This window comes from Mauremys reevesii, linkage group 20, assembly GCF_016161935.1.
Source record: "Mauremys reevesii isolate NIE-2019 linkage group 20, ASM1616193v1, whole genome shotgun sequence".
Classification (NCBI taxonomy): domain Eukaryota; kingdom Metazoa; phylum Chordata; order Testudines; family Geoemydidae; genus Mauremys; species Mauremys reevesii.
In genome coordinates, this window is record NC_052642.1 from 16,190,214 (window position 1) to 16,216,481 (window position 26,268).

The window sequence follows — 26,268 nt, forward strand, 5'->3', positions numbered from 1 at the left end:
TGCTGCATTACAGAGGGGTGTTTGGAAGGAAGGGTTAGGAAGCATCATGGGCTTCCCCCTGGGGACTTACGTTCAAGTCCAGGTCTGGCTTGCCAGACCCTGGCAGGGTAAAGTAGCTAGAAAGGGAGCAGATTGTCTGAGCCGTTGTCCAGTGTCCCCGGGTGGCAGGCTACCCAGCAGTATTACAGTGGGAGGAAGCTGTCTCCCTGTCCAAGCTGCTGCAGGAATTGAAGAGAAGGGATGGTAAAAAAAAACCAACCAAACAAACTGCACCCTGCTCGGGCCAGGAAGAATTGCCCTGTTCTGTGCAGTCTTTTATAACTGAACAACTGGGCATATATGTTGCTTGTGGGGGTTTGGGGGTTGTTTTTTTTGCAGGCCTAATGCAGTGAGTCACTTGGAATGTCAAAGCTGCTTGTGTCAACTTAAATTTGCTGCACTGATTAAGGTAAATAATGGCGCTGGAGGGAGTGGTTCAGTCTAGAACTTGCAAGGAAGGGAACTCCTTTAGCGAGAATATCCGGGGCTGTGCAGCGCCGCAGCTGAGGGACTGACTAGCTGAAAGAGCTGTTGAGTGTCTCCCTAGATACCCATGTTGTGATCCAGCTCAGCAGCCTCTCTGCCTTAGCAGCAGGCGGAGTGTGTGTGTGGGGGGGTGGGGGGACGCCATGCTGTGAATGCAGCAGAGCGGATTAGCAGCTCACATGACCTTGAAATTTGTTAATGTGCTGAAATGAATCCAGAGCGGAGCCTGCCTTTCTCCAAGTAGCATTCTGATGCAGGGAATAGGAGGCAACCCTCCACGTGATTTCTTGCTTACTGGTTTCTCTTTATAGACATGAAAGCACACGCCTAAGCTGCTCCTACTCTCAAAAGTAACTCTTTGATAATTCAAAAAAACCCTGCAATTAACTGATGCTGTATCTAGCTCAGCAGAATATGTTTCCATGTCCTGGATTCCAGCCCTGGGGGGTGTGTGTGTGTACAACATCCAAACAATGCGCTCTGGAAATAGCTGAATGCAGTGCTGGGAGGCTGATGCCCTGGGTCCCTCCTCAGAAGGGACTTTCACTCCTGCCGACATTGTGCGTTAAACTTGACCTGGAGCCACTATACCTCTAGGGGTAGAGGGGAGCTGCTTTCCCAGGTCCTGGCCTTGTCGCTGACGCTTCCAATGTGGATGCTGCCTCAGCCAGTAACCGGGGTGTCTCTTTGCTGGTGGACTGGACACTTGTTCTGGAAGCAGGCTGAGGCCACCAATTCATGACACCAAACAGCTACCAGCTAGCAATGGGTCTTGGCAGCTACTGGCTTAAACCAGTGACCCAGAGGCAAGAGACTCTGTATCCCGTCAGAGCCAGCCGCTTTGCAGAGTGGAGCTCTCGGTCCCCTTGTTAAGGATAGAAAAGCTGTAACTTAGCCAAAAGCCAGGAAGTGCGGAGATCGTACGACGGCTTCGGTCTCAGCACACTTCGCCGGGGCAAGAAATCCGTGCTCCCGGGAGGTGTAGGTGACTTCTGCCTGCTCTGAGGCTCGGGCTGAATTAGGGGCACTTGGAGTTTGCCTTGATGTTTTTTGTCCCTTTAAATCAGACTCATGACACTAATGTAAATAGAGCCGGTAATTTAAAAAAAGAAAAAGCTCACAGTACTGTCCCCAGCCTCATCTCAGTCCCTGTTGAGTCAGGATACGCTCCCCCATCCCCCCAGTTCAGTGTCTTCAAATGTTAACCTCCAAAGCATCGATTCTCCTTCAGGGGCATGGAGTGATACTGTATTTCCTGCTAATTTATTCATACTGTAACCACACTTAGAGGAGCGTTTCCTAGTGATGCAAAGGAAATCTCCTTTGTCTTTTTCAGTAGGCCCTTTCGCTGTAGTATCGGAGCACTGACTCATCACCAAGCAGGCCAGCCTCACGGGACGGGTTTTTTTTTTTTTTTTAAAAGATGTCACCAAGGAGAACCCAGTCGGGGAGAGATTCGGATTCCTGCTGTACATTTATTCCTAAAGTGATCTATCCCTACAGCTGATGGGAGGCGAGGGGGATACATATAGCTAGAATAAAGCTATTCTAGGATGTAAGGGTTTTTTTCCCTTCTCTAGTTAAATAACCTGCTTTGTGTTTGAATGTCAATGCACTACCAGTTTGAAAATGTTAAGTAGATGTTTACTTCCGGGGGAAAATACATAGGGATTTCCATGCTGGATCAGACCAACGCTCCAGTTAGCTATCCTGTCTCTGATAGCGCCCGGTACCCAATGCTCCAGACAAAGGTGCATGAAACCCAGGTTAGGAAACAACCTGCCCTGAACTCCATTAGAGATTGGGTTGAATCCTAAAGCATGAGAGTTTACATCTGTTGTGAAACTCTTGTTTTTAAACTGTGGCTTTAATCCTTGCTACCATATCTCTGGAGGTTCCTGTTAGCCATGCTGATCTTCTGGTAGGACCGAGCTCTGGTTCTCAGTGATAGCATGGACTTTGTTCGCTGCCTTTGCTTCCACATTTTGAAATCCAGTGGTTAGAAAGGCTTGTTGACTGAGTATCTACAATATGGCAGTGTTAAATTAACCAGCCGGGGAATCTGTATGACTCCACCTCCTTCAAGAAGCCCAATATTCCTGAAACTGTTTGCTTCCAGGCGGCTGCCTGAATACCAATTGCTATAATTGGATGGCACTCTGGAAACTTCAGCTACAAGGCAGTGTAACGTGCCCTGGTCCATTTAGACCACTCTGCTATCCTCCCATGGTCATGTTCATCTAATATTGTAGGTCCTACTCATTCTCTTGTGGGTGAGTTTCTCTAATTTGCCGTAATTAAAACCGTGTGCTGATTGACTTGTTTCAGTACTTGCATTATGTAGCTGCATCCTTCAGGCAAAGACTCAGCTGTAGACAGAGAAGAGTAGGGAAGGAGGGGTGTCAACATGTGTCTTGTTTATCTTGCAAATCAGTTGATTAGCACAAGGGGTAGAAGGACTCGTAGGTTTCTGGCAGTGTGCGGAATGCCAGGTGTCTGTATCCCACGTGTTGTGGTATCCCACGTACGGTGGCGAGTTGGGTGTCTTAAAGCATTTGTAGGTTTGGGTACGTGAGCAAGTGTGGTACTTCCACCTCCAATGAATCTAACTCTGTCATAAGTAATGGCAGTAAGGTCCTAGGTGAGGGGCTGGGGTGCCTGCTCTCAATGGCTGTGTTGTGTTTTTTAGAGTTAGACCACCTGGCTTTCACTTCAGAGAGCTACGCTTTTCAGAGGAATATTTAGATGTGACTTCTGGTTGGGCCGCACACTTGAGATCCGTTTAGCACAGACACTCTTTCTGCCATTTTTAATTTAGAGAGAAACAGTTTTCTTAAATGTCCCGTTTTCTTCTTGCTGAACTGCAGAACTAAATCTTGTGCATCAAAGCAGCTGGGTGTTTTGATGGTACGGATGAGAGTGCTCACTTGTATACCCGTGTTCCCTGGAATTAATATTGCAGTGGTATATTTATGGATGGGCATCTTCATTGTGACCCTACTCGGACATTGTGGCTTCAAAATTTCAGCCCTCTGCTCCTTTTTGACAGCAGCTCCTAAGCAGATGGCAAACCCCAGATGTGCCTGTGGGGGAGCGGGAAATGGATCCAAGAGAAGGCAGAGGGGGAAAACGTACTAGACGAGGCAGGGCAGAGTCTAGTACCTACTGGCTTTTAGTATTAAATAGCTGGCACCCACGTGAGCTGTTCCACCGTCTCATTTTTATTTGCATTACAGCTGTTCCTGGAGGCCCAGTCTGAGATTACGGACCCCATTGTGCTAAGAGCAGTGGATGCTCCTAGCAAGACAGTCCCTGCCCTGACGGGCTTGTGGTTTAAATAGACAAACCAGGCGAAGGAGGGGAGAGGAGGCAGAGGCACAAAGGGGTGAAGTTATTTGTTCAATGTAATGAAGCCAGCCAGTGGCAGAAGCTGAAATAGAGCCTGGATCTCCTGACGGCAGGTCCAGGGTTCTCTGCGCTGGACCGTGCTGACATAGCAGAGGTGTTCCTTTAGCTAGACAGAAGTGCTTAGCTTTTAATCAAAGTAGCCAGTGATTTGGGAAGAGAGAGAGGTTTAAGCTACACTGAAAGCAGTCAGTTCAACTAGCTAGATTTGGCCAAAAAAAAAAAAAAAATTTATTTGAGGAATCTGTGAAACCGTGACCCCTCCCTCATCCTTTCCGAGCCCCATGCAAGTCCCCAATATAACTTTTCTCTCTTTCTTAGGAATCCTATTTTTTTAATGCTAGTTACATCTCTCTCTCTCTCCCCTCTCTAGGTATAATTGCTGAGGCTCCTTAAAATGGCTTTACGCTTCCGCACTTTCTTCCCGTACGCCTTACCTGGAGTGCTGGCACTTATTGGTTGGTGGTGGTTTTTTTCTCGTAAAAAGGAGCGTACAAGCAATCACGACAGGCAAGCATTAGCTGGCGTGGAAGATCAGAGGATTGAACCTCCCATAAAGGAACCTCTGTCCAGAGCAGAAGTAAATGCTACTCAAGAACTGCCTGTGCCCTCGGAAGAGGACTGCCCAGAGAATGAAACCTTAACTTCCCAGCTGTCGGTAGGGTTAATGACACCCTCTCTGGCATGTGACGCTCAACAGAGATTAGATTCCTCCAGGGACCATCCTGCCGCCGCAGTAACGACCGTCGAATTGGGCACATTTGAGGACGACAGTGAAAAACTGGAAAGAGCAGCGTCTCGGGATGAAACCGGGTCCCTTGCACAAGTGTCTCCCCCTTCAGCCCCGAGGAGTGTAGAGTGCTGTGACAATGGTGTGCTTGTTACCAAGCAGGAGTCAGCCTTCAGTGGAATCCCAGAGCAGCAGCCATTGGTGTGTTCCGTGGTAGAGTCAGTACAAGAGTCTTTGGGAAAGACTGGGGAAAGTGGTGAAGCAGAAATGACACACGGTTCTCTGGAAAATCCATCAAAGGAAATCCAGTGCCCAGCGGCTACGTCCTCAGACACTGGCTGCCTGCCAGACCTGGGCTCTGAACCAGAGGATTCAGCCACCGCCCTACCTGCCATTTTAGATGACAATGATAGTAAGGAAGTCGAGGGCATTGTCCCCGGGCAGAGAGAGTCTGTAGTTGGGAAGTTACTGAATAATTGTGTAGCGTCTGCTGGCTTGGACCTGTCCAGGGAAGAGGAGATGTCTGAGATGACCGTCAGTACTGTGCTTAAATGTCATGGAAGGGAAGAGAAGTGCTACAGGGATATGCAGTCGAAAGGAGATGGTTTGGAAAGAGAGAGAATTGGAGGAGTGAGTTTGGACAAAGATGAAGTTGAGAAAATTGAGCAAGCAGCCATACAGATTATTTCCAAAGTCATCTTAGCAGCTACCGAGGAAGTGCTGTCTAGTTCAGTAAGTGATGTGTCCAGTAGGATCTGTGAAGTCGCAGTCAGCCGGGTTGATAGACCGCTGGAGAGAGTGAGCGTTTCATCTGATGAGATGCTTGCAGTGGAATCTAGCAGAGGGAAGGAAGCCATTTCCACAGAGAATGTTGCAACGATACCTGTTCCCCTATTGGAAGAGAAACTCCATCGTTACGTGTCGTATTCCAGCTGTTTGAAATACGGGCGCTTATCTAACCCAGTGCAGGGAGACCCAAAAGACCATCGGCCAAAGAAATCTGTGCACAGTAAAACACAAGGAGATAACCGGACTTTGGTTACAAACAATGGAGAGTCATTCGAAGAGTCGCATGCAGTAACGGAGGATTCTGGATGCAGCGCATGTACGTCTGAAGATGGGACGAACGTCGAGGATCCCTTGCAAAGCACATCACTGTCTCTCCTATCAGGCCAGCATTCGGACTTGCTGAGCATGTCTGTAATCCAGAACGCTTCTACAGAGCAAAACGTGGCACAGAGTGCGAAACCTCAGACCCCTATATTAGGGGACGACAAAGTGCCATACAGCAATGGAGTGCTGAAAGGGGACAGTGCAGATCTGAGACATGAGAAGCACTGGACAGCGGAGACAGATGCAGATCACTCAGGAGGTAAGGGTTCACATCTCTTTGAGAGCCTCACACAGGACACATGCGGGAAGGTGCGTTAGTACAGCACTGAAAAGTCCTGCTCAGCAGACACAACCCCAACCCTCATCACAATTCAGAGGGCCTGCTTGTTGGTAAAAATCCTACCAGGTTATAGATAGATGTGTCTTATGCTCAGATGTTCAGAATGAACCCACCTAGGCTGCCAGCTCCTGCATCCCACAGTGATGGGGAAAAAACGTAGCTAGCTACGTGGTGTCCAGGAAACTCAGCAAGACACTGAGCATAATATCCAAAATATCCAAACTGGCCCCCATCCAGCAAAGCATTTAAGCACATGATTAACTTAAAGCACATGAGCCATCCCATTGAAATCAGTGTGTGTTGGATCAGGGCCAGGGAGCTCAGCACCTTGCAAGCATGAGCCCCAAAAGCGCAAGCTTGTCACCGTTTGAGCTCAGGCAGCATCCACTCAGCTGTAAGCATGAGGCTCTTGCCTTTGGTGTGCACCGTTCACTGAAGGGCTGCGTTAGTGCCCGTTTCTGAGAAGCACGTACATGTGAACAGATAGGACGTCAAGCAATTGCCCTGCTCCAAGACAGCGTCATCTGTGTCCGCACTAACATGGCCTGTTTGCTTGGAAAGTGGGTGCATGATGAGAAATCTCAGCAGCCCGTGCCCACGTGTAATGTGTTTGACTTGTCGGGGTTCCTCCATCTCTTTGCTGTAGCATCTCTCTCTCTCTAGCAAGTGGGTGGGTAGTGTTAAAGCCGGGGGTGGTTTTCCTAGCTGCTTTATATTAGGCTAACCGTGTGTGGACAAACACAAACTTCAGCCTTAAAAGCTGTATGTAAACATTCTTCATACAACCCTCCAGCGCAAACAGCTCCTAAAGACAGGCTGCATTCTATAGTCACTACAGAGTAACAGGAGTGCTGCCTCCTGCTAGATAGCAGGCTCTGCAGCTTTTAATAGGGGACTGGGATTAACTATTTTCTAGATGTCCTCTCTGTAAGAAACACTTCTTACTAAAGGAAGAAATTACTCTTACCCTGCCGCATACGCTTCTCGGAATGAGTAGCGACGAGAACAAACACTCTAATACAGGGGTGAACTGAGACCACATAGTGAAGCGACAAAGCTCTCGTGCCAGGACAAACTCTGAGGTGATGTAGGGCAGGGATTCTGAACCTTTTTCTTTCAGAGGACCTCCCTGACGTGCTATTTAAAAACTCCACGGTCTGCCTGTGCCACCACAACTGGTTTTCTGCATATAAAAGCCAGGGCCAGCATCAGGGGGTAGCAAGCAGGGCAATTGCCTGGGGCCTGATGACATTGCTCAGGGTTCGGCTTCAGTCCCAGGTGGCAGCGCTCGGGGCCCCGGGCTTCAACCCCATGTGGTGGGGCTTCAGCTTTCTGCCCTGGTCCCCCCTGAAACCTACTCGTGGCCCCAAGGGGGCCTTGGACTGCCTCCTGCTCACTCGTCACTTCCCTGAAATCCCCACTTGTCACAGCTGCATCTTGATCAGCAAGTCTGAATCGGGACCTGCCAGGCAGATAGCGGACCCGGTTGTATCAGAGCTATGGCCTGACTTGGGAAGTAGCAAAAACAGAGTAGCTCCTATGCTCCCTTGAGTTTTTGGTGTATTGGAGCCAGGTGGCCAGAATTCAGAAGAGCAAGTGAGGACTGTTGGATCCTCATCCCAGTAATGTACTAACAGGCAGATTGCTGGAAGCTCATCACTTTTATCATCCTTTTAATGATCTCCTGGGCCTCCCCCTCACACTATCCCCCAACCATATTTGAAATGTTCAGATGCTGTTTAAGAAATCGGTGGCATCCCATAACGGGGGCTAACAGATTCTCACCTTTCCATTGCTTGATCTACTGATATATATTATACTGATTACTTGAGAATTCCTTGTTAACCCTATGAGGTTTGGTAAATTCTAGTCGTCAGATCAGGCCCAGAGATGTTAGAAGTACTGTTAATTTGGGAACTCTCATGTGCAGAGTTGCAACACTCAGACTTGGGGAAGAAGCTTCTGAATTTGGAATGGTTTTGCTAACACAATTAGTAAACACACAAACAATCCAACCCAACCAAGGAGGTAGCAGTAATACAGTATTAACTTCCTGTCTGGTGTCGTGTCATACCTATAGTCAAACCATCCTTGTGGAGACCTAGGACCGATGAGACAGGAAGTGATCCACGAGGGTTTTATCCTCTCTCTGGCGTGCCAAAACGATCCAGTGGTCAAGGTCTCAACAGTTTAGGCTGTGGTTAGCCCTGCTATAGAGTCTGGTGGCTGCTGTGAATATTCATAAGAATGTTCGGCCTCCTTTGTCCATAACTAAATTCCTCACCCTAATAACATTGGGGTGTCCTTATGCTATAGGTTAGTATATTAATTATCTTAGTCTTGCAAACACATACATCAGTTGGTTGCAGTAACAATCGTGCGGTTGAACATCTGCTGATGTTCCTATCCTAAAATATCCCAACTGGCATCAACTGCGTTCTTGTGGTTCCACGTGTCGGCGTATTTGTTCACCAGAACCAAGTCTTATGGTATCTTGTGACTTAAGTTAGACAGCAGCGACCTCACTTACGCCAGAGCTTGTAGGCCGCATAGCTCATGCAAAGTGCTTAAGCTAATATCTTACAGGCTTGGGCCTGTAGGTCTCCTACATTACTGCTTGATATACCTTGTATCTCTCATTCCCTTCCCAAACAGAAGATGCTGTGTTAGCTTTGGGCCTCTGGGAAGCAAGGCTGCCTGACCTGGGGGAAGCATAACCCCCAATCTCAACTCCCTACCACAAGCAGCTTTTGAGAAGTATTGGGGCTTAATTATTGGGTGTGAAGCATCAGGTACATCTGGATTCCCCGTTCAGAGGTCAGGGCCCTCTTGTGCTAGAGACTCAGTCCCTGACCCAGAGAGCTTGCTTTCTAAGGGTACGTCTACACTACCCTCCGGATCGGCAGGCAGCGATCAATCCAGTGGGGAATCGATTTATCGTGTCTAGTCTAGACGCGATAAATTGACACACACACACACCCCCGAGCGCTCTCCCGTACTCCAAGGCCGCGAGAGGCGCAGGCAGAGTCGACGGGGGAGCGGCAGCAGTCAATTCACCGTGGTGAAGACACCACGCTATGTCCATCTAAGTACGTCGACTTCAGCTACGTTATTCACGTAGCTAAAGTTGTGCAGCTTAGATCGATTTCCCCCCCCCCCCCCCGCCCAGTGTAGACCAGAGCTAAGTAACTTACTGTGCCAGCTGCTGTGTTGTGTGCTCAACTGAGGAGTAGCAGGGAAAGCTCTGCTTGCTCACACTCCAGTGGCATGAATCTGATTCCCGTTCAAGGAATGGCGCCGCTGAACTTCAGCACACTTGAAGTGGTCCCCTTCCGGTTTTCAGTGAAACTAAACGGAATTCCTGAACAAAGGGCCTCTGTTTCTCACTCTTGGAAACTCGCTTTTATCAAATCACATGTGTCAAGATGCATCTCTTGCCAAGAGCCTGTGCGTGTGATCTTTGGCTTGCCACGTGTCCCTAAGTTCCTTGGGCTTTCCCACACCCCATCCCAAAATGACTAAGATCTTTAATATCACCTTGGCCCTCAGAGGCTTCTTCAAGCCTAATAGCTGGAATGGGGAGCAGCGTACATTAGTTTCAGCAGGACTCGGCTTCATCGAGTTGCTTGGGAGATGTCTGGTTCATGGTATCCTGAAGTCCTTTAAGGTGGGTTGTTTTGTTTTGTTTTGTTTTTTAACAGTTGGACTGTTCCATGAGTCTTTGAAGGAGGTCCCTTCGATTGCTCCAAAGATTTCCTTCCCCTTCCAGCTACGGGTGGGAGGACTCAGGAGCACTTCCCATTCAAATTGTGGGGAGGGTCTATGCTTTGCACTGAAGCGGCCGCGACCTTCCATAAAGAGTTTTCGATCTATCTTCTATTGATGTTTGCAGGGCCTCTCTCATTGAAGTAGCAGGGTCCCTCCTGCTGAACGGAAGGGTCAGTGATGTGCCGGTGCTTCTCAGTACGGCACATGTGGCCTTCTGCAAAGCCATAGATCTTCGGTGGTGGCTTATCCCTCCCACTGCTTTTACCTTGGTCCAGGGCAGCAGTAATGTAACGACAGGAGGCTTCCAATGGAAAAGACTCCATCTCCCTTTTCCCCAATAACCCATAGCTAGATTTGGAGTCTCAAAGATGAAGAAGCCTTCTCACGGCTACTATTCCACTGCCAGCCCTATTTAATCCAAGGGGACACAATTCTGATACTGCGACTGTACGGAGTCTGCATTCCACTGGCAATAGCACCTGGCTTCTGTATTTGACCCTGCACAAACTCTTGATGTTTTCCACTCTGCCCCTTGCATTACAGGGTATGCTTGTGAACATGGCGGTTCCTAATTGGAGTCCGATTTTTTTATCATCAGACATGTGGAATTCTTCAGGAGGTTTTAGGGGACAAAAGTCGGTTTCTAGTGGCCTGTTCCCATAAGTAGCACAGAGCAGCCCCTGACACATGTGTTTCTTAGAGGAGCTGAGAATTGAATAGCAGACTCACAATCTAGAGCGTAAAGTGTGTATGTACAGGAGGGCCCGCAATCAGGGATGTATGTGAAATGGGAGTTTGGTCAGACTTCATGCAGAGTCGAAGAGCTTGGATTATCCGGACTGTCTGAATGCCGTGGTGTGGTTTTTGGTTTTTTTTTTTTGTAGGTTCAGATGTAAATAGCATGGATTCTGTGGACAGTGGCTGTGCCCTTGGGAAGACGGAGAGTTGCCAGAACTCCAAGCCAGGAGTAGAATCCAATAAGTCTGAGCTCACTATCTGGGAGATAGAGGTGCCAAAGGTAACGAGCCAAATACTCGGCATCCGTAACTCCCTGCACTGACCTTGGGGAATGTTGGCCAGCGGTTAGCGCGGGACCGGGAATCAACTTCTGGGTTCTAGTCCTGGCTCTGCCAGAATGTGATCTTGAGCAAAGCACATGGCCCTTCTGTATCTCTCTCTCTCTGCCTATAAAACGGGTGCGGTGCTTGCTTTCCCTTCAGGGTGTTGGGGCTTAACACTCCTTGAAATATCTGCTGAAGGACTCCAAATGCAGAGAATCCTTGCAGGGCTGCTGATTTTCAGTTTTAAGCGATAAGCATCCATGGCACAAAAAAACCCTGAAGTTGGTGTTTATCCAGTAAACCCCAGAAATGGTGATTTACATCTGAGCGCAGAAATGCAGACTACACGGGGGTGATTTCTAAAGCGCACTAACGTGTTGCACATCCGTTGGTCTGTGTGGACCATGCTGGTGCATGTTAAACGTTCCCTAGTGCAATTGAATGTAGTGCTGTTTCAAACAGTACCACATTCCAGCACACTAGGGAGCATTATAAAGATGAGTTATTACAGTGTATGTATAGAGCCTCCCAAACCCCTGATATTCAACCCCCTGTAGCCTGATGTACATAAAACTAAAAATTGCTAAAAATACACACACACCCCCAATGAAATTAGTAAACCCCAAAAACCAGATACCATGAAGCTTGGTAGAGGGGGTGCTTTGTCTTTTCTTGCATATGGGGGACAGAGGATGTTCAAGTGGCTTTCTATATTCTCTGCTGAAATTCTGAATGTCTCTAAGGGGCTAATGCCCATTAATGTGCTGAGAACTCCTTTCCAGAAAGAGCAACTGTCTCTGGGTCTGGGAAGGATGCTCCATGTTCCCTCCAGAGCCTCCCCCCACCCCATCCCCATTCTACACTTGCCCCATTGCCCAGGCTTTGCTTCATAACATTCATACTTGTGCCTTGAAGCCCTGGATGACTTCACAAGATCCTGTCTAGAACTGGTCCTTGTTGCTCCTGAGTCACCCAGAAGGTTCACAGTTCAGCAATAGAAGGCATCACTTTCCCAAATGGGTTGAGCATGGTGCCTCCTATAGCGATGCAGTGGGCCCAGTGAAACCACGTGAGAAGTTTCTTTTTATGGGATAGCATAACCTAGGCACCAGGCCTTTGCGTCTTCGCTGCACTTGCTGTTTCTGCTGACTAGAAAGATGGACTTAACAAAATGTAAAAAAAAAAAAAAAATGTAGGTAAATCAGAAACTGCCTTGGGCTACTAAACAAAATCTCCCTAAACTCTGCTGGGCCAATGTCAGTTTACGTTCGGTAGAAGCCCAATCTGCGCTGAGGTCCGATTGATCCCCACAGCCTGTGGCATTTCTTGCAGGTGAAATTAAGCATTTAAAAATTAAAGATCCAAAGTGCTGTTCTCACTCCTAACTGAATTCTCCATCTCTCCATCAAGCACTTGGTTGGCCGGCTGATTGGCAAGCAGGGGAGGTATGTGAGTTTTCTGAAGCAAACTTCTGGTGCCAAAATTTATATTTCAACACTACCTTACACCCAAGATGTCCAGATTTGTCACATAGAAGGTGAGTGAGATGATTCCCAGTTGTGGTGGTTTTTTTTTTAAGTCTGTGTTGTCTAAAATCTAACCTCTGGGCTCTTAGATAAAGGGGTGAAGAACTGACTGCAGTTTGGATACTTAACTTTGAGTCCTGTGCTTGAAGTGCTACCACCTGTGCTTCAAATAGCATCAATGCTAGGCCCTGTCTATGCTAGGAAGGAAGATGAATTTTTAACACATTAAAATCGTGGGGGAGAGCGTATGGCTTTACCTCAACCAGCTGATGGGTGTTAACACAACCACCTTGTCTACATTAGGATTTTAAAATGTCCATCTTTCCCTAGTGCGGACAAGGTTTATGGGGTACCATTTTCCCAAACCCTTCTTCCAGAGATGTGTGTGTGAGAGGTTGTTCTAGATCTGTTTCCCTAACCATATGTCTGCACATAGTGACATGGAGACCCCAAGAGTTCCTCTGAGGCTACGTCTACACTGCAGCTGGGGTGATTTGCGGCGCATGTAGGCATGCCCACGCCAGCTGTAAGCTAGCTAGTTCTCTAAGGGTACGTTTACACTTACCTTCCCGGTCGACGCGGTGAGTTCGACTTCTCGGAGTTCAAACTATCGCGTCTGATCTAGACGCAATAGTTCGAACTCCGGAAGTACTGCGGTCGACTCCGGTACTCCACCACTGCAAATGGCGGTGGCGGAGTCGACGGGGGAGCCGCGGAGTTCGACCCCGCCGCGTCTGGACAGGTAAGTAGGTCGAACTAGGGTACTTTGAATTCAGCTACGCTATTCACGTAGCTGAATTTGCGTACCCTAGTTCGACTCCCCTTCTTAGTGTAGACCAGGCCTAAGAAATAACAGTGAGGACACCGAGGTATGGGCTTCGGCGCTGGCTGCATGAGTCTGCCTGACACCCCCCCATTCCCCCACTGGATACATACCGTCTTGTGCTGCCCACGGCCTCACTGCTGTTTTCAGCAAGCTAGCTAGAGCATGACTAGCGCAGGTATGTAGCTTATAATGTCTTAGCATCTAGCTAATCCCCTGCTAACAACCCTGCTAACAGGATTTAGGTAAAAACAAAAAAAGCGGAACTAACGTGTTTGCAGTCATTGGATTGTTCACGTCACCTGTATTTTAGATCCCTTTTTGCCTTGTAGGTGTAGACTGTAAGCTCTGTAGGGCAGGGACTCTCTGAGGCCTGCCCTACACTGGAAGCTTATACGGGCATAGCTGTGTCAGTCAGGCATGATTTAAAACCAAAAACCACGACCCTGACGGGCGCATCCATGCTGACAAAACCCCCAGTGTAGGTGTTGGTGGAAGAGGGCTTCTGCTAACGTCGTTAACTTCGTTCCGGGATGTGGTGTTCCCGTGTCTACTCTCCAGGGCCCGGCTGTGCCGGAATAGTCTCCGTAGTGGAGGCATACCCGTATGCTGTGCCTGAACAGTGACCGGCACAATGGGACCCCTTCTTGGTTGTAACCTCGTCACCACAGTAATAAACATAAATCAGCTGTTGTAGATTTTTGACAAGAGAAGTCACTGAAAATAAATTTGTACTAAAATATTTTTGTAAATGATTAGGGGAGCTGGGAAAATATTCCATTTGCCAGAATCTTTAAAGGGCCACTGTACAGAGAAATATCACTTAAACTATTTATCTTGGTTACTCAGATATTAGAGGTGCTGTATTAAAACTGAATTGTTTTAAAGGTATTTGTTGCCCTTTATGCTTCACATAATGCACAGCCAACCTGTGGAACTCCTTGCCAGAGGATGTTGTGAAGGCCAAGACCATAACAGGGTTCAAAAAAGAACTAGATAAATTCATGGAGGATAGGTCCATCAATGGCTATTAGCCAGGGTGGGCAGGGATGGTGTCCCTAGCTTCTGTTTGCTAGAACTGGGAATGGGCAACAGGATGGATCACTGGATGATTCCCTGTTCTGTTCATTCCCTCTGGGGCACTTGGCATTGGCCGCTGTTGGAAGACAGGAGACTGGGCTAGATGGACCTTTGGTCTGACCCAGTATGGCCGTTCTTATGTTAATCTCTGTGCTTGGCTCATCATGGACAGATGCTGCGATGGTGGGTTAAGTTTCCTCAGTTTAAGGGATATTCCTTGCACTAGTACAACACCGTTTTGGGTCACGGAGTGTGGTTGAAACTTTCAAAGAAGGATATAACCATGCATCTTTCACTAAAGTTAATAGCAGGGACATAGCTGGATCTCCTGCATGGCTTTGAAAATACCAGCTGTCAAGACACTCTCACTGAAACTTAAACACACGAAAGAACCATGCCACGCTGGAGATTTTGTTTTAGCTTTCTAATGTGGGGCTTAGCACTCATTGAACAGCCCTCTTCGGTGAAGCAGAAACCAGCGCACAGTGATCCCATGGTAGGAGACATCTTGGCCCGGTTTTATTTTCAGCTGTGTATCCAGACTTTTACCCACATCAAAAAAGATATTGTCTGGTATAGACAGGAAAGGTCTGTATGTAATCGTATCATTCAGGAGGAGTTGCAAGGTACTGCCGGTCAGGAGTGCTGGGACAATTTGTATAGTGGGGATGCCGAGAGGCATTGAATTAAACTGTAAACCATGTCTATGATGGAAACCACTTCAAGCCGGGGGTACAGCGGCAGCACCCCTCGTTCCAGCACTTGTGCTGCAGGCGTGTGCCCAACACAACCACGTGATTTAACTCAGTCTTTTTGTCTTCCAGGCTCTCAACATCATGTAGACAAAGCGCTGAGTCTGATTGGTAAGAAGTTCAAGGAACTGAGCCTCACCAACATTTATGCTCCTCCAGCCCCATCACTGATGCTGCATTCCCTACCTATGACTTCCTGGGTAAGCCCCAAGGTAGCATGCCAGCCGTGTTTATGTGGTTAGACTGTATGGACATGCCTAGGAGATGTATCCATAGAGCCACATTGCATTCCCCCTTCATTTTGAGTATCCGATTTCAGTTTTTCCATTAAGCAAATATCAAGGATGGCCTGTCCTACAATGACGATGCACCATAATCCGTTCCATAGATGGGTGTGCTGGAAACACCAGGCGTGTACTGAGTAATCGTGCTCCTTGCCTCAGAACAAAGAACGCTTCTTTGATCCATAGCAGCCACCGTACAAGGAAGCAGCCCCACAAAGATTCCTTCGAGAATGTCCTTTGCTTTTCTTGATCAGCACAGATGCAGTTGATGCATGTCAGACTGTTTCCATCTGTCGTCATGCCGCCCTGTGTTTAATTTCCTGGAATACGCTGCAGAAAATGTACCCAAACCTTCAACCCAAACTTGCTTAATCTCTGGCAGTTGCACGTCTGACATAATGGGCTTTTGCCTACAGACGAGACGTTTGCTCAAAGAAATAACTCTTAGTGTTTTTGGTTTGTGCATGAGGAGATATTCTGGTTCTGTTCTTACAATCCATTTGCCACATGGTCAAAGACGGTCAGTCAGTTTCTGTATACATTGGTTGTCATGTGACTGGTAGAATCATGCTGAATTGTTACTTTCCAGTAGCATCACATTCCCTTTAAGCCTCTATTGCAGTTATTCAGATCTGGCATCATAATCAGCCTCCATGCTTTCCACACAATATTTCACATCTGTTTCCCTTTCCAGATGTCTGTAAATGACAGTCCATTTGGTAATAGATCCTACTGGGTACACCATGGACTCCAACATCTGTTAAATAGCTAAATATAGCTTGGGAATATATACTTCTATCTGCCTCCATGGGTGGCAAGGGGGCTGCATGTTTCTAGTTCTTTGAGCCTTCTCCCTTTAGATTTCTGTTTATAACCTCAAAGGGTAACTCCAGTACAGCTCAGGTTGTGGTAGGTGCCTTTAGGTTCTGCTAAGTTACAGCATACCATCAAAAGCCTGATGGCTGCGCAATGGCCTATGTGAAATGATTTGGCAGGGAAATCCGTGAAAATGTTTTCATCTCAGAAACCGCCATCCCAACTGCTACTTATTTGGCAGCCTCAGTAGAGAGGCCAGGAGCTCAGATGAGCGTGGAATTAAACTTTCTCCAACAAGTGATTCTACCAGATCAGCGTTGGGGTATTTTGTCAGGATGGCACAAAATGAGCTTGCATTGTTGTTGCATTGTAGTCTCCCTGCCCTATTGATAAATAGCATCCTTTAGAGTTGTCATTATGCTTGCTGCTGCACAGCATACACAATTGCTGCCCCAAAGAATTTACGCTAATCTGACTCCCCTTCATGAGAACATATGTCAACAATGACTCTCCGTCAGCTGGTCCTAGGTTCAAACTCTTCTCCTAGAGGTGAAGATCTAAAGAGCCCACTTCGGAACTCCTGAACCACTAATGCCCCCTCATTTTTGTGTGTGTAGTAGAGTAGATAAGGTATCAGTGAAACTGCGTTTATTACTAACCTTTGGAATGAGCGAAGCTCACGTTGCAACAATACGTTAATGGAAATATAACACTCTCTTTGTGGCAGCTCATGCTACCGGATGGAGTCACCGTAGAAGTAATTGTCGTTAACCAAATTGACGCAGGACACATGTTTGTGCAGCAGCACACTCACCCCACGTTCCATGTGCTGCGCAGTCTGGACCAGCAGATGTATGTCTGCTATTCTCAGCCTGGAATTCCAACTCTGCCAACTCCAGTAGAAGGCAAGTCATTTTGTTCCTTTTGAATTGTCAAGCAGAAAGTTTCCTCCTGGGATCTATCCCTGGTCTTTCCTAGTAGCATCTAGCAGACTTTCTCCTCTGCGCTTCAGAGTAACTTGAGTCTAGAGTTCACTGAAAGGTATTTTTTCAGTGCCTCTCCCCTGCACTCTCTAAAATATGAAACTACAAGCTTTCCATGTTCTCAAGTTTGCTCTGCCCTCCAGAGATGAGGGTCTATGACAGAATTTGCCATGGGTCAGACAATAGAGAACCTGTATAAAAATGGGACACAATCATTCTTCACATAATGTTGTTTACAAATTAATTAAGCTATGTGCGTTTCCTCTAAGGAGACTTGGGAAAACAACATGCAAAATAAGTGGGTGTTTCAGCTCCTAAACATTGGGCAGGGTGCAGTGGAAGATGAGTGTAAAAGCTGTGTTTAAAACTATTAGCAAGCCCCTTATAATAGACTTTGTGGAAGGGGTGTTAAATCTCATGCTTCAGATCTTCAGCAAAGGTCAAAGCATTAGAGGTCAGGGTGAGCCCTAATGTGGGCCACAGACTACTCCACATCTGGCTATTGCAGAGTTCTTCCATTTTCCTTTGAAGCCTCTTCCGCAGGCCAGTGTCAGAGATGGGATATTGAACTAGACGGGGCTTGGTTCTGATCCAGTCTGGCAATTCCTATCTCCCTACCAAGGTAAATTCAAACCAGAACTACTCTGGCCAATTATAAACTACTCTAAAAGCTTTGAATGTAAACCTTGCCACAGTCTGAGCTAGCATGAATATCAGCATGAACTTGAGTATTTTTTCACACAGCGCACAGTCAACCTGTGGAACTCCTTGCCAGAGGATGTTGTGAAGGCCAAGACTAACAGGGTCAAAAAAGAACTAGATAAGTTCATGGAGGACAGGTCCATCAATGGCTATTAGCCAGGATGGACAGGGATGGTGTCCTTAGCCTCTGTTTGCCAAAAGCTGGGAATGGGCAACAGGATGGATCATTTGATGATTCCCTGTTCGGTTCATTCCCTCTGAGGCACCTGGCGTTGGCCACTGTCGGAAGACAGGATATAGGCTAGATGGACCTTTGGTCTGACCTAGTATGGCCGCTCTTATGCTCTCATGAGCAGCATTGCTACAAGAAGCACGTGTTACCAGTTTCTCGGTGGGGGCGGAGGGGCGTTTTTTATTTACCTTTCCCATAGCCAGTGTTTTCATTTCCTCTCTCTAGCCTTGTCAGTCTGGGAGCAATATTGCTGCGTGTTCCTGAAGATGTTTGCTGCCGGCACCCTAATTATAACATCAGGATTATTTTCTTTGCTATCAAACACTGTCATTTTCTCCTTTATAGAGGTATAATTTCTGGCAATGCCTCCAGATTGCTGGCGTGCGCTGTGAGCCGGGGGGAGAAGCATTCCCGACATGGCTGTTTCTGTTGTATGTGTGTCTCTCTCACTGAAGCAGTTCAGCATGGTGTATGGGTCCAGCATGATGTACCCATCTTTAAACAAGGGGGTGTTTAATTGAGCAGGGGGTGGGTCTGTGTGTGGCTGTTTCTTGGTGGTTCAGAAAGGTGGCAGCTCAACAGAATCTTTTCTTTTCAAGGCACCTTCCGGAGAACAGATGTTTGTTTGTTTGTCCACTTTATACAGCATCACTCAGACGCGCCATGCTCCTGGAGAGGACTATTCAGTGGTTCACAAACACTCTGAATACTTCTCTTGCTCAAGTTACTCGTTTTGAACAGCTACTTTAAAACAAACAAAAGTGCAAAATTGAACACGCTGAGTACGTTTAGAGAGAGTTTAAAAGCTTCTTATTACTTCAGGCAGGGTTAGTCACACGTCTACTTAATATCACTGTACCGGGCAAGGCGGAGAGAGAAGTGGATTGTTACTGCAGCTGCTAGTGGTGCCAGCCGTGCTTGTGTTAGGCACCGTATGCTCATACGGTGAGAAACAGCCCTTCCTTGATCAGAATAAACAAGACAGAAAGTGGGAGGGGAAACCGAGGCACAAAGTGGCGCCTTGACTTGTCATCCAGCAGGTCGTTGGCAGAGCCAGCAATAGAACCCGGGACTCCTAAATCCTGGTCCAGTGCTCTGTCTGCTGGATCATGCTGCCTCCCTGCTGCAGGGCGCCAGGTGTCTCGTCTGAAAGCAGCGTGGGCAGGTAACAGCGTGTCCTCCCCGATGCTGCGCTTCTTCCTCAGCAGACACAGGAGCCTGGTGTCTCTGCTGTTCCAATGGGACTTCTAGAAACAGGCACTAACGCTGAATCTTCCCACTCCGCCCTCTTTTGCTTTGCAGTCGGTGTGATCTGTGCTGCTCCGGGCTTGGATGGCGCTTGGTGGCGGGCTCAGGTTGTCGACTACTTCAAAGATGACAACGAAGTGGAGATCAGATATGTGGACTACGGAGGATACGAGAGAGTTAAAATCGACACACTCAGGCAGATCAGGTCAGGAACTATGTTTTTCCTCCCTTGACTGGAACAAAAAGGGTTGAACTTTCATAACTAAGTGTAATGGCTTGATAGGTATAGGTGTCTCCGCAGTATAATGAAAGCATTGGGGGGGGAGTGGTTCTCTCAGCAGCGTACAACCATGTGGGACACCTGGCTTCCTCACTGATACTCCTACTTCTTACATAGTGCTTTCATCCATAGATGTCTAAGTGCTCCACAGAGGAGGGCAAATGTAATCCTCATTTAAGTAGTGGATAAACTGAGGAACAAAAAAGTGACTTACCCAAGGGCACCCAGCAGCAAAACCAGGAATAGACCTTCGGTCCGCATGTTGCATCCAATGCCCCATCCACTGGGCTGGGCTGCCTCGTGAAAACTCTGTCCCTGTGTAGTGACATGCTGGGTGTGTTTGGGGAACGACGCACTCGTTGTTCTCTTCCTGGTGGGAAGTGATGAGGCACAGATACAGAGCGCCTGGCCAGCTGGACCAGGGAGAGACATTGCCCTTTCAGAGAGGGTTCCCCCGGTCCCCGTGGTGCACGATTTGCGCGACTGCGTTGTGGCATAGAAAATGAGATTGTGCAGAGCCAGGGCAGGGGAAGACCACTTGGGAGGAGAACAAATGGAGAAGCACTCTACGTGTGGGTCTAACTTCCAGCTTCCTACCTCGCCAAGCTCTAGGTTCTTCTAAAAATTTCCTGCCATTGCTTTGCTGCTGGTAGACAAGGTACCAGTGACTGTTAACACTTACAGTGCTTAAAACATGGGTGCCTGCCACTGGTCTGGTCTGTGCTCCTGCTCCCAGTGGAGAAGCTTGAATGGGTGGTAGGAAGCATGAGGAATCTCTGGTGTTGTACACCCAGCTGGAGTGGTGGGCGAGATGAGGAAGCAATCTCATTATTATAGTTGTGCCTAGAGGACCCGGGTGAGGTCAGGGCCACAGTGCGCTAGTTACTCGGTGTAACAAGCACATAGTAAGCGATGGCTCTTCGTCAGAGCTGATGAAGGACGGGAGAAAAGGAGCACTCCATCTTCTTTTTGTATGTGGAGGACTGAGACCAAGTGGAGAAGCCCAGAGCTTGAACCCAAATCTCTCATTCCCATGCCTTAGCCACAAGATGCTCACTCCTCTCATATGAATTTTGCTCAAACCCTTGTTACGCGTACCGTGTCTATTCTTTTGGCTGTAACTAATCTGAAGCAAATGAATTCCTGCCATATCAGCCATCATCAGTTTAAAGAGTAATAAGGAATTAGGGCAGAGGTGTGTTCTTCTATTCAAACTGATTCTTTTCTCTTTTAAGGTCTGATTTTGTAACATTACCCTTCCAAGGAGCAGAAGTTTTATTAGACAATGTGGTGCCGCTTTCAGGTAACGGAAATCACTGGAGAGAAACTAATGCTAGGCGCTCATGGTGCTTGGTTAAACAGGATGCCATCAGTTGAGAAGCCAGAGTTGTTTAGACTTTCTCCATACCATTTCGAGTCCAATATCTGAAGTTACTAGACAGTGGATTAGAATTTTTTTTCTTGCTTGGTTTTTGTTTTTGCCAGCACTGTGGAACTAGTTTCACTATCTTTCCTGTCTAGTCAGTGTGCGGGTTTTTCCCGCGGCTGTGGATGGAAAGAGAAACAGTTAGGGAAAAAAATATGCGACTGTCACTTAAAACCACAAATTGGCAGAACTCTACCAGAGGGCAGCAGGATGACCTAGAACTACTCTTTAAACTCCTCTTTGCCAATGGACTAGATAGCAAGTGTACTGTCCATTTAAGGTAACTAAATAAACACATGCAGATTAATTCCTTAATCTACTAGACAAACCTCTGACATTCCCATACTGAAATCGATGGTATGGACAGTTCTGAGTGTTCTTAAAAACGGCCCCAGTGCTGGAAGAGGAGGGGAAATTCATGATGTCCACGAACATCTCCTATGTTGTTGCCGATAGAAATCCAGCCATGTTTTGCTAGTGCCTAAAAGGCTTTTCAATTCTTGATATTGAAGGATGTTATCCCGACCCACTGATAGCACCCTTTGATGTCAAGACTCTGGATAGCAGGAGAGGAAACCCTGCACAGGCGGTAGGCACAGGGTTTGCCTCTGCCGAGGTTGTAGATGGATGGCAAAGGTTGAAAGTCATTCCATCCCAAGCTGCCAGCAGCAGAGTTCACTGTTTGCATGGGCTCTCCAATAAGGGACCTCTTGCAACATCTGCAGCAGCATAGGGACTGTCATTGCTGCTGATGCTGGAGATGTCTCACGAGGGTGGACCAAGAACAAAGGTAGTCTAATCCCAGAAGGTAGATTTTTGTTTTCACTTCCTCAAAGCTCAGTGCATTTGTCGCATGGTGGGTGGGAACCAGAGAGCAACACCTAAGTGTAGATACATCCCTCAACTTGGGCAATGAAAGGTACACAGACAGTATTAACGAAGAGTGCAGCTTGCAATGTTAAAATTCCACCCATCCTTCAAGGGATTTTTTATTCTGTTGGTTAAATTCCATTGAATAGCACTAAGTTCCTGTTCACATATTAAACTTCCTGCAGGACAAGTGAAGTCCTGAGCTTCCTAGGCTCAAGAATGCCTCATTAAAAACTGAAACGTTAATGTAAACTACCATATGTGAAGACACCCAGGGTCCTTAGTAATTACTTTGAATCCATTTATGCACATGTGGCTACTGAGCTAGGATCCTTTTAAAAAGAGAACTGTTCATCATCTCCCCTCTGTGACACACATTTCAGTGTAATCTTGTTCGGCTTCATAGACTAGATGTCCGTAGCAATGATGAGTGAGATTCTTTGGTCTGTGTTATGCAGGAGATTATTGTAATAGTCTCTTCTGGCCTTAGAACCTATGAGCCTGTGAATGTCTGACTTGTTTTCTCCTTTTCTTTCCAAAGACGAGGATCACTTTTCATCAGAAGCTGACTCATCCGTTAGTGAAATGACCAGAGGTACACCTCTGCTTGCACAGGTATGTATATTAATCTGCATTTGGCATTAGTGCGATGGCTACTGGAATATTGTGACCAGTGCTGGTGTCAGTAATTCAAGAAGGATATTGATAAATTGGAGAGGGTTCAGAGAAGAGCCATGAGAACTGGAAACTATGCCTTAGTGACAGACTCAAGGAACTCAATCTATTTCTCCCATCAAAGAGATGAGAGAAAGGGGTGACTTGCTCATGGTCTGTAAGTACCTAGATGAGGGAACAGAGATTTGATAGCAGGCTCTTCGATCTAGCAAACCAAGGTATAACAAGATCCAATGGCTGGAAGTTGAAGCTAGACAAATTCAGTCTAGCAACAAGGCTTACATTTTTAATAGTGAGGGTGGTAAAGCGTTGGACCAGTTTCCTAACGGTTGTGGTAGATTCTCCATCACTGGCAATTGTTAGATCAGGATTGGCCGTTTCTCTAAAAGATGTGCGCTAGTTCAAATCGGAATGAATCCAGGGAAGTTCTAGACTCTGTGTTATATATGAGGACCAACTAGATGAGCACAATAGTCCATGTATTTCATAGATTGTAATGCTGGAATATGAGAGATGTCTAGAAAACTGCCAGTGCTGCTTATGCTTGGCCAAGAGTCTCTTCTCCTAAAGTAACAGGATTCCATAGTACTCTGATGAACGAAACCCCTCAGGAGACGTGAAACACTCAGCTCTTTCCTAGTAATAGGACTCATGCTAGTGAAATCTTATCTCCCAAGAATGGGCCATGTGTTCTCTTGAGTAATAATACCGAGCTCTCGTATGCTGCTCTTGAGCTGTCGTTCTTAAAGCAACGGTCAAAGGCGGGAGACTGGGCGCCACTGTTCTCCCTCTCAGCCTCAGGAAGGGAGAGCTTAACAGCAAAGCTGTGTCTCAGCTCACTGACACACCAGCTTGTCTGCTGTGCTCTGTGCTAACATGTATGTCTGGTTCCAGGTCACAAACTATGACAGTGCAACAGGCCTGCCTCTCATCCAGCTGTGGAGTATGCTGGGAGATGAGGTGCGTACACTTGCAGAAATGTAGTGCTCTGGTTTGTATAGACTGAGACGTGGGTTTAAAAACTCTACTTGAGTTATGGGGATTTCTTTTAATGTTGCTTTCAGGCTGGTATTTCCTTCATCTGTCTCTTATTTTTCCTTAGGTGGTGTCAATAAACAGAGCTCTGGTGGAAAGAGGATTTGCTCAGTGGATTGACAGTTACTAGTAAACTCTGAGAGGCCCCAAGCGACCCTTTTTTTCTAAAAAAAAATAAAAAATAAAATAAAATATAAAATTTAAAAAATCCCTTTTTTTGCACTGTATTAGAATTGGGTTTGGCAATCCTGTAGGGAGGACCTGTTTGTTTACACCACTGCGCAAAACTCTGTGGTCCATTGAGACTTGTTTGCTTGACTGTTACCATTTCACTTGAAATACATACCTCATTTCAGTGAAAGGCAGGGAGTTACTAAAAGCCATAAAAAAGATACTGTAGCTTTAAAACAAAACCTGTCCCTGGCCTAGTTCTAAGAGTTATTTAAAAAAAAGAAGTGGGGTTTTCTTGAAGCTAACAAAACACCCCTACCGTGTGTTAACTGTCTGCAGGTCTGTTGCACAGATGCCCCAGAGGCTCAGTGGCTGCTTTTTCTGAAAGATATTGGCTGTTTCTTAGAAATAGGTTTGCTGCCTAGAAAGCCAACACAAAATACATAAAGGATTTAAAGTTCAGTCGTCTATTGACTTTTCCATGTTGTGCCACCAACTTGCACAAGCTTTGTTAGTCTGATCCGTGACTGATGCTGGGAGACATACGAATTGCATTCATGGCACTTACCCTGGCACACATCTCATGGTAGAAATGTTTTAGGCAGGAGCTGCATGGGAAGAAAACTTCATCTGTGCAGACCTTTGAAAGGTAGGATGAATTACCACTACAACCATAGATTGTAAATCTGCTATGTTCCAGATCATGTATTTTAAAAAAAAAAAAGATTGCCAAACCCGATTGTAATTTGTAACCATTTTCTAGCTGTGCAAGTCTGTGTAAATATATATAAAATCATTGTAATATTTTGTATAAGAGAAACACTGGAAATCACAAAGGGAACTTTAAAAGATTTTTTTTTTTTTCCCCACAACAAAATGTTCTCTGTAAGTAGAAACGGTTTGGAGTCCATCAGTACAGCTGACGTACTCGGAGCATCCGAATGTGGGAGTGTTTCTGCTCTGCTGTGTACAGGATTAGCGTTGCTCTAGATTGCTGTATGGTATGATTTGTGATCACTGACTCCTTTGCTGTACAGATCTGTTTAAAAAAAAAAAAAGTAACAATATGGAATTGATATTGCAGTGGTGTTCTTTCTCTCTTGATTTATGTTGGTCCCTTTTAGATTGATATCAAATGTGGAATTTAAAATTTTGTTCAAATAATTTAAGATAACTTAATACTATTAAAAAAATATTGTAATGTACCTGCATTTAGACATGTGTATTGAGTTGAGATTTGTTGCTGGCCGGGAAGACACTTGACAGGAAAGCACTGGTATAATCAAGCCTTGGAAAATGAGAATCTTTCAGACCAATCCAGAGACTCCTTTTTTTTTTTTTTTTTTTTTTTAAATTTTTATTTTCGGTGAGCTGATATGCTGGTCCACCATGCAGACATGAATGTAGCTGCCTACACCAGGATTTGATCAGATCCATTCAGATATGGTTTGATTGTATTCTCTTTTTTATGAATTCTCTCTTTTCGGGGGCATATGGTTTAATGTTAGCAATAATGATGTCCAATGAAAACAAAATTGATAGCTTGGTTAAATCTAAAAAACAAAAAATCCTCTTGGAATGTGTTTCCCATTTCGATTAAAGCTCAAATTTTAAGCCATCTTAATCAAAATGTGATGAGTAAGAGCCTTCATTTCCAGCCTCTTGTGGTATAGATATGGGTGGGAAGGGATCTTTACTTGATAGAGTGGCAGGTGAGACCAAATAGTGATGGGTTTTAAATGGGACACAAAAAGGTGAACCTTCAAAACCCCCTGTTCATTGAATTCTCTGATCACCACATCAAGTTTTGTGAAGGACCTTGGACACAGCATTTATTCTCTCCTTTTTTTAAAAATAAATTCTTTACAAAAACCTGCTGTGCAGTCTAGTAAGCACTGGTGCAGCGGAGCAAGAGTATATTGCGTGCAGATAAAATGAGCTACGCCGCAGTTTGAATGAGGTGACCTCATGTCACAGCAAAGGAGTTCCTTACCTTCAGTTTTGTGAAGATTCAAGTCCCAAGCATACTGTTCTAGTTCTGCAGGCTATGTGGTTTCTTCTGAAATTAGCAGGTGTACTCTTGTGTGCTGAGCAATACAATAATGTGCATTGGCACCTGCCTGTTACTGTCTAGGTGCTTGCGTGGCCCTCATAGTGTCTGAGCGATGTACAATCATTCGTGGATTTTATCCTTGCAACACTCCAGTGAGTATGGCAATGCTGTTAGCTCCATGTTACAGATGTGCAGCTGAAGCACAGAGTAAATAAGTGACTTGCCTATGGTCGTGCTGGGAGTTGAACTCTGATCTCTTGAGTCCTAGTGTCCTATCCTCTAGGCCATCCTTTCCTTCTCCAAGACAGATCTTTGTCCTGTGGAGAGCTTTCCAATCTTCTGCATCTCAACAGGGCAAAGATGCGTGTGG

The 26,268-nt window shown here is 46.3% G+C and overlaps 1 protein-coding gene across 1 annotated transcript in view; it reads left to right on the plus strand.

Annotated features, from left to right (window-relative positions):
* Window positions 1–25,050, plus strand: part of AKAP1 (A-kinase anchoring protein 1) — a 42,189-nt gene extending 17,139 nt beyond the window's left edge. Inside the window, exons 2-11 of the mRNA XM_039508056.1 lie at window positions 4,304–6,032; window positions 10,766–10,899; window positions 12,353–12,479; window positions 15,196–15,323; window positions 16,951–17,128; window positions 19,443–19,593; window positions 20,904–20,971; window positions 22,506–22,579; window positions 23,534–23,599; window positions 23,742–25,050. Of these exons, the coding sequence (XP_039363990.1) occupies window positions 4,328–6,032; window positions 10,766–10,899; window positions 12,353–12,479; window positions 15,196–15,323; window positions 16,951–17,128; window positions 19,443–19,593; window positions 20,904–20,971; window positions 22,506–22,579; window positions 23,534–23,599; window positions 23,742–23,804 (2,694 nt within the window). The 5' untranslated portion in view covers window positions 4,304–4,327 and the 3' untranslated portion in view covers window positions 23,805–25,050. The remainder of the gene's footprint in view (window positions 1–4,303; window positions 6,033–10,765; window positions 10,900–12,352; window positions 12,480–15,195; window positions 15,324–16,950; window positions 17,129–19,442; window positions 19,594–20,903; window positions 20,972–22,505; window positions 22,580–23,533; window positions 23,600–23,741) is intronic.
* The last annotated feature ends 1,218 nt before the right edge of the window (window positions 25,051–26,268 follow it).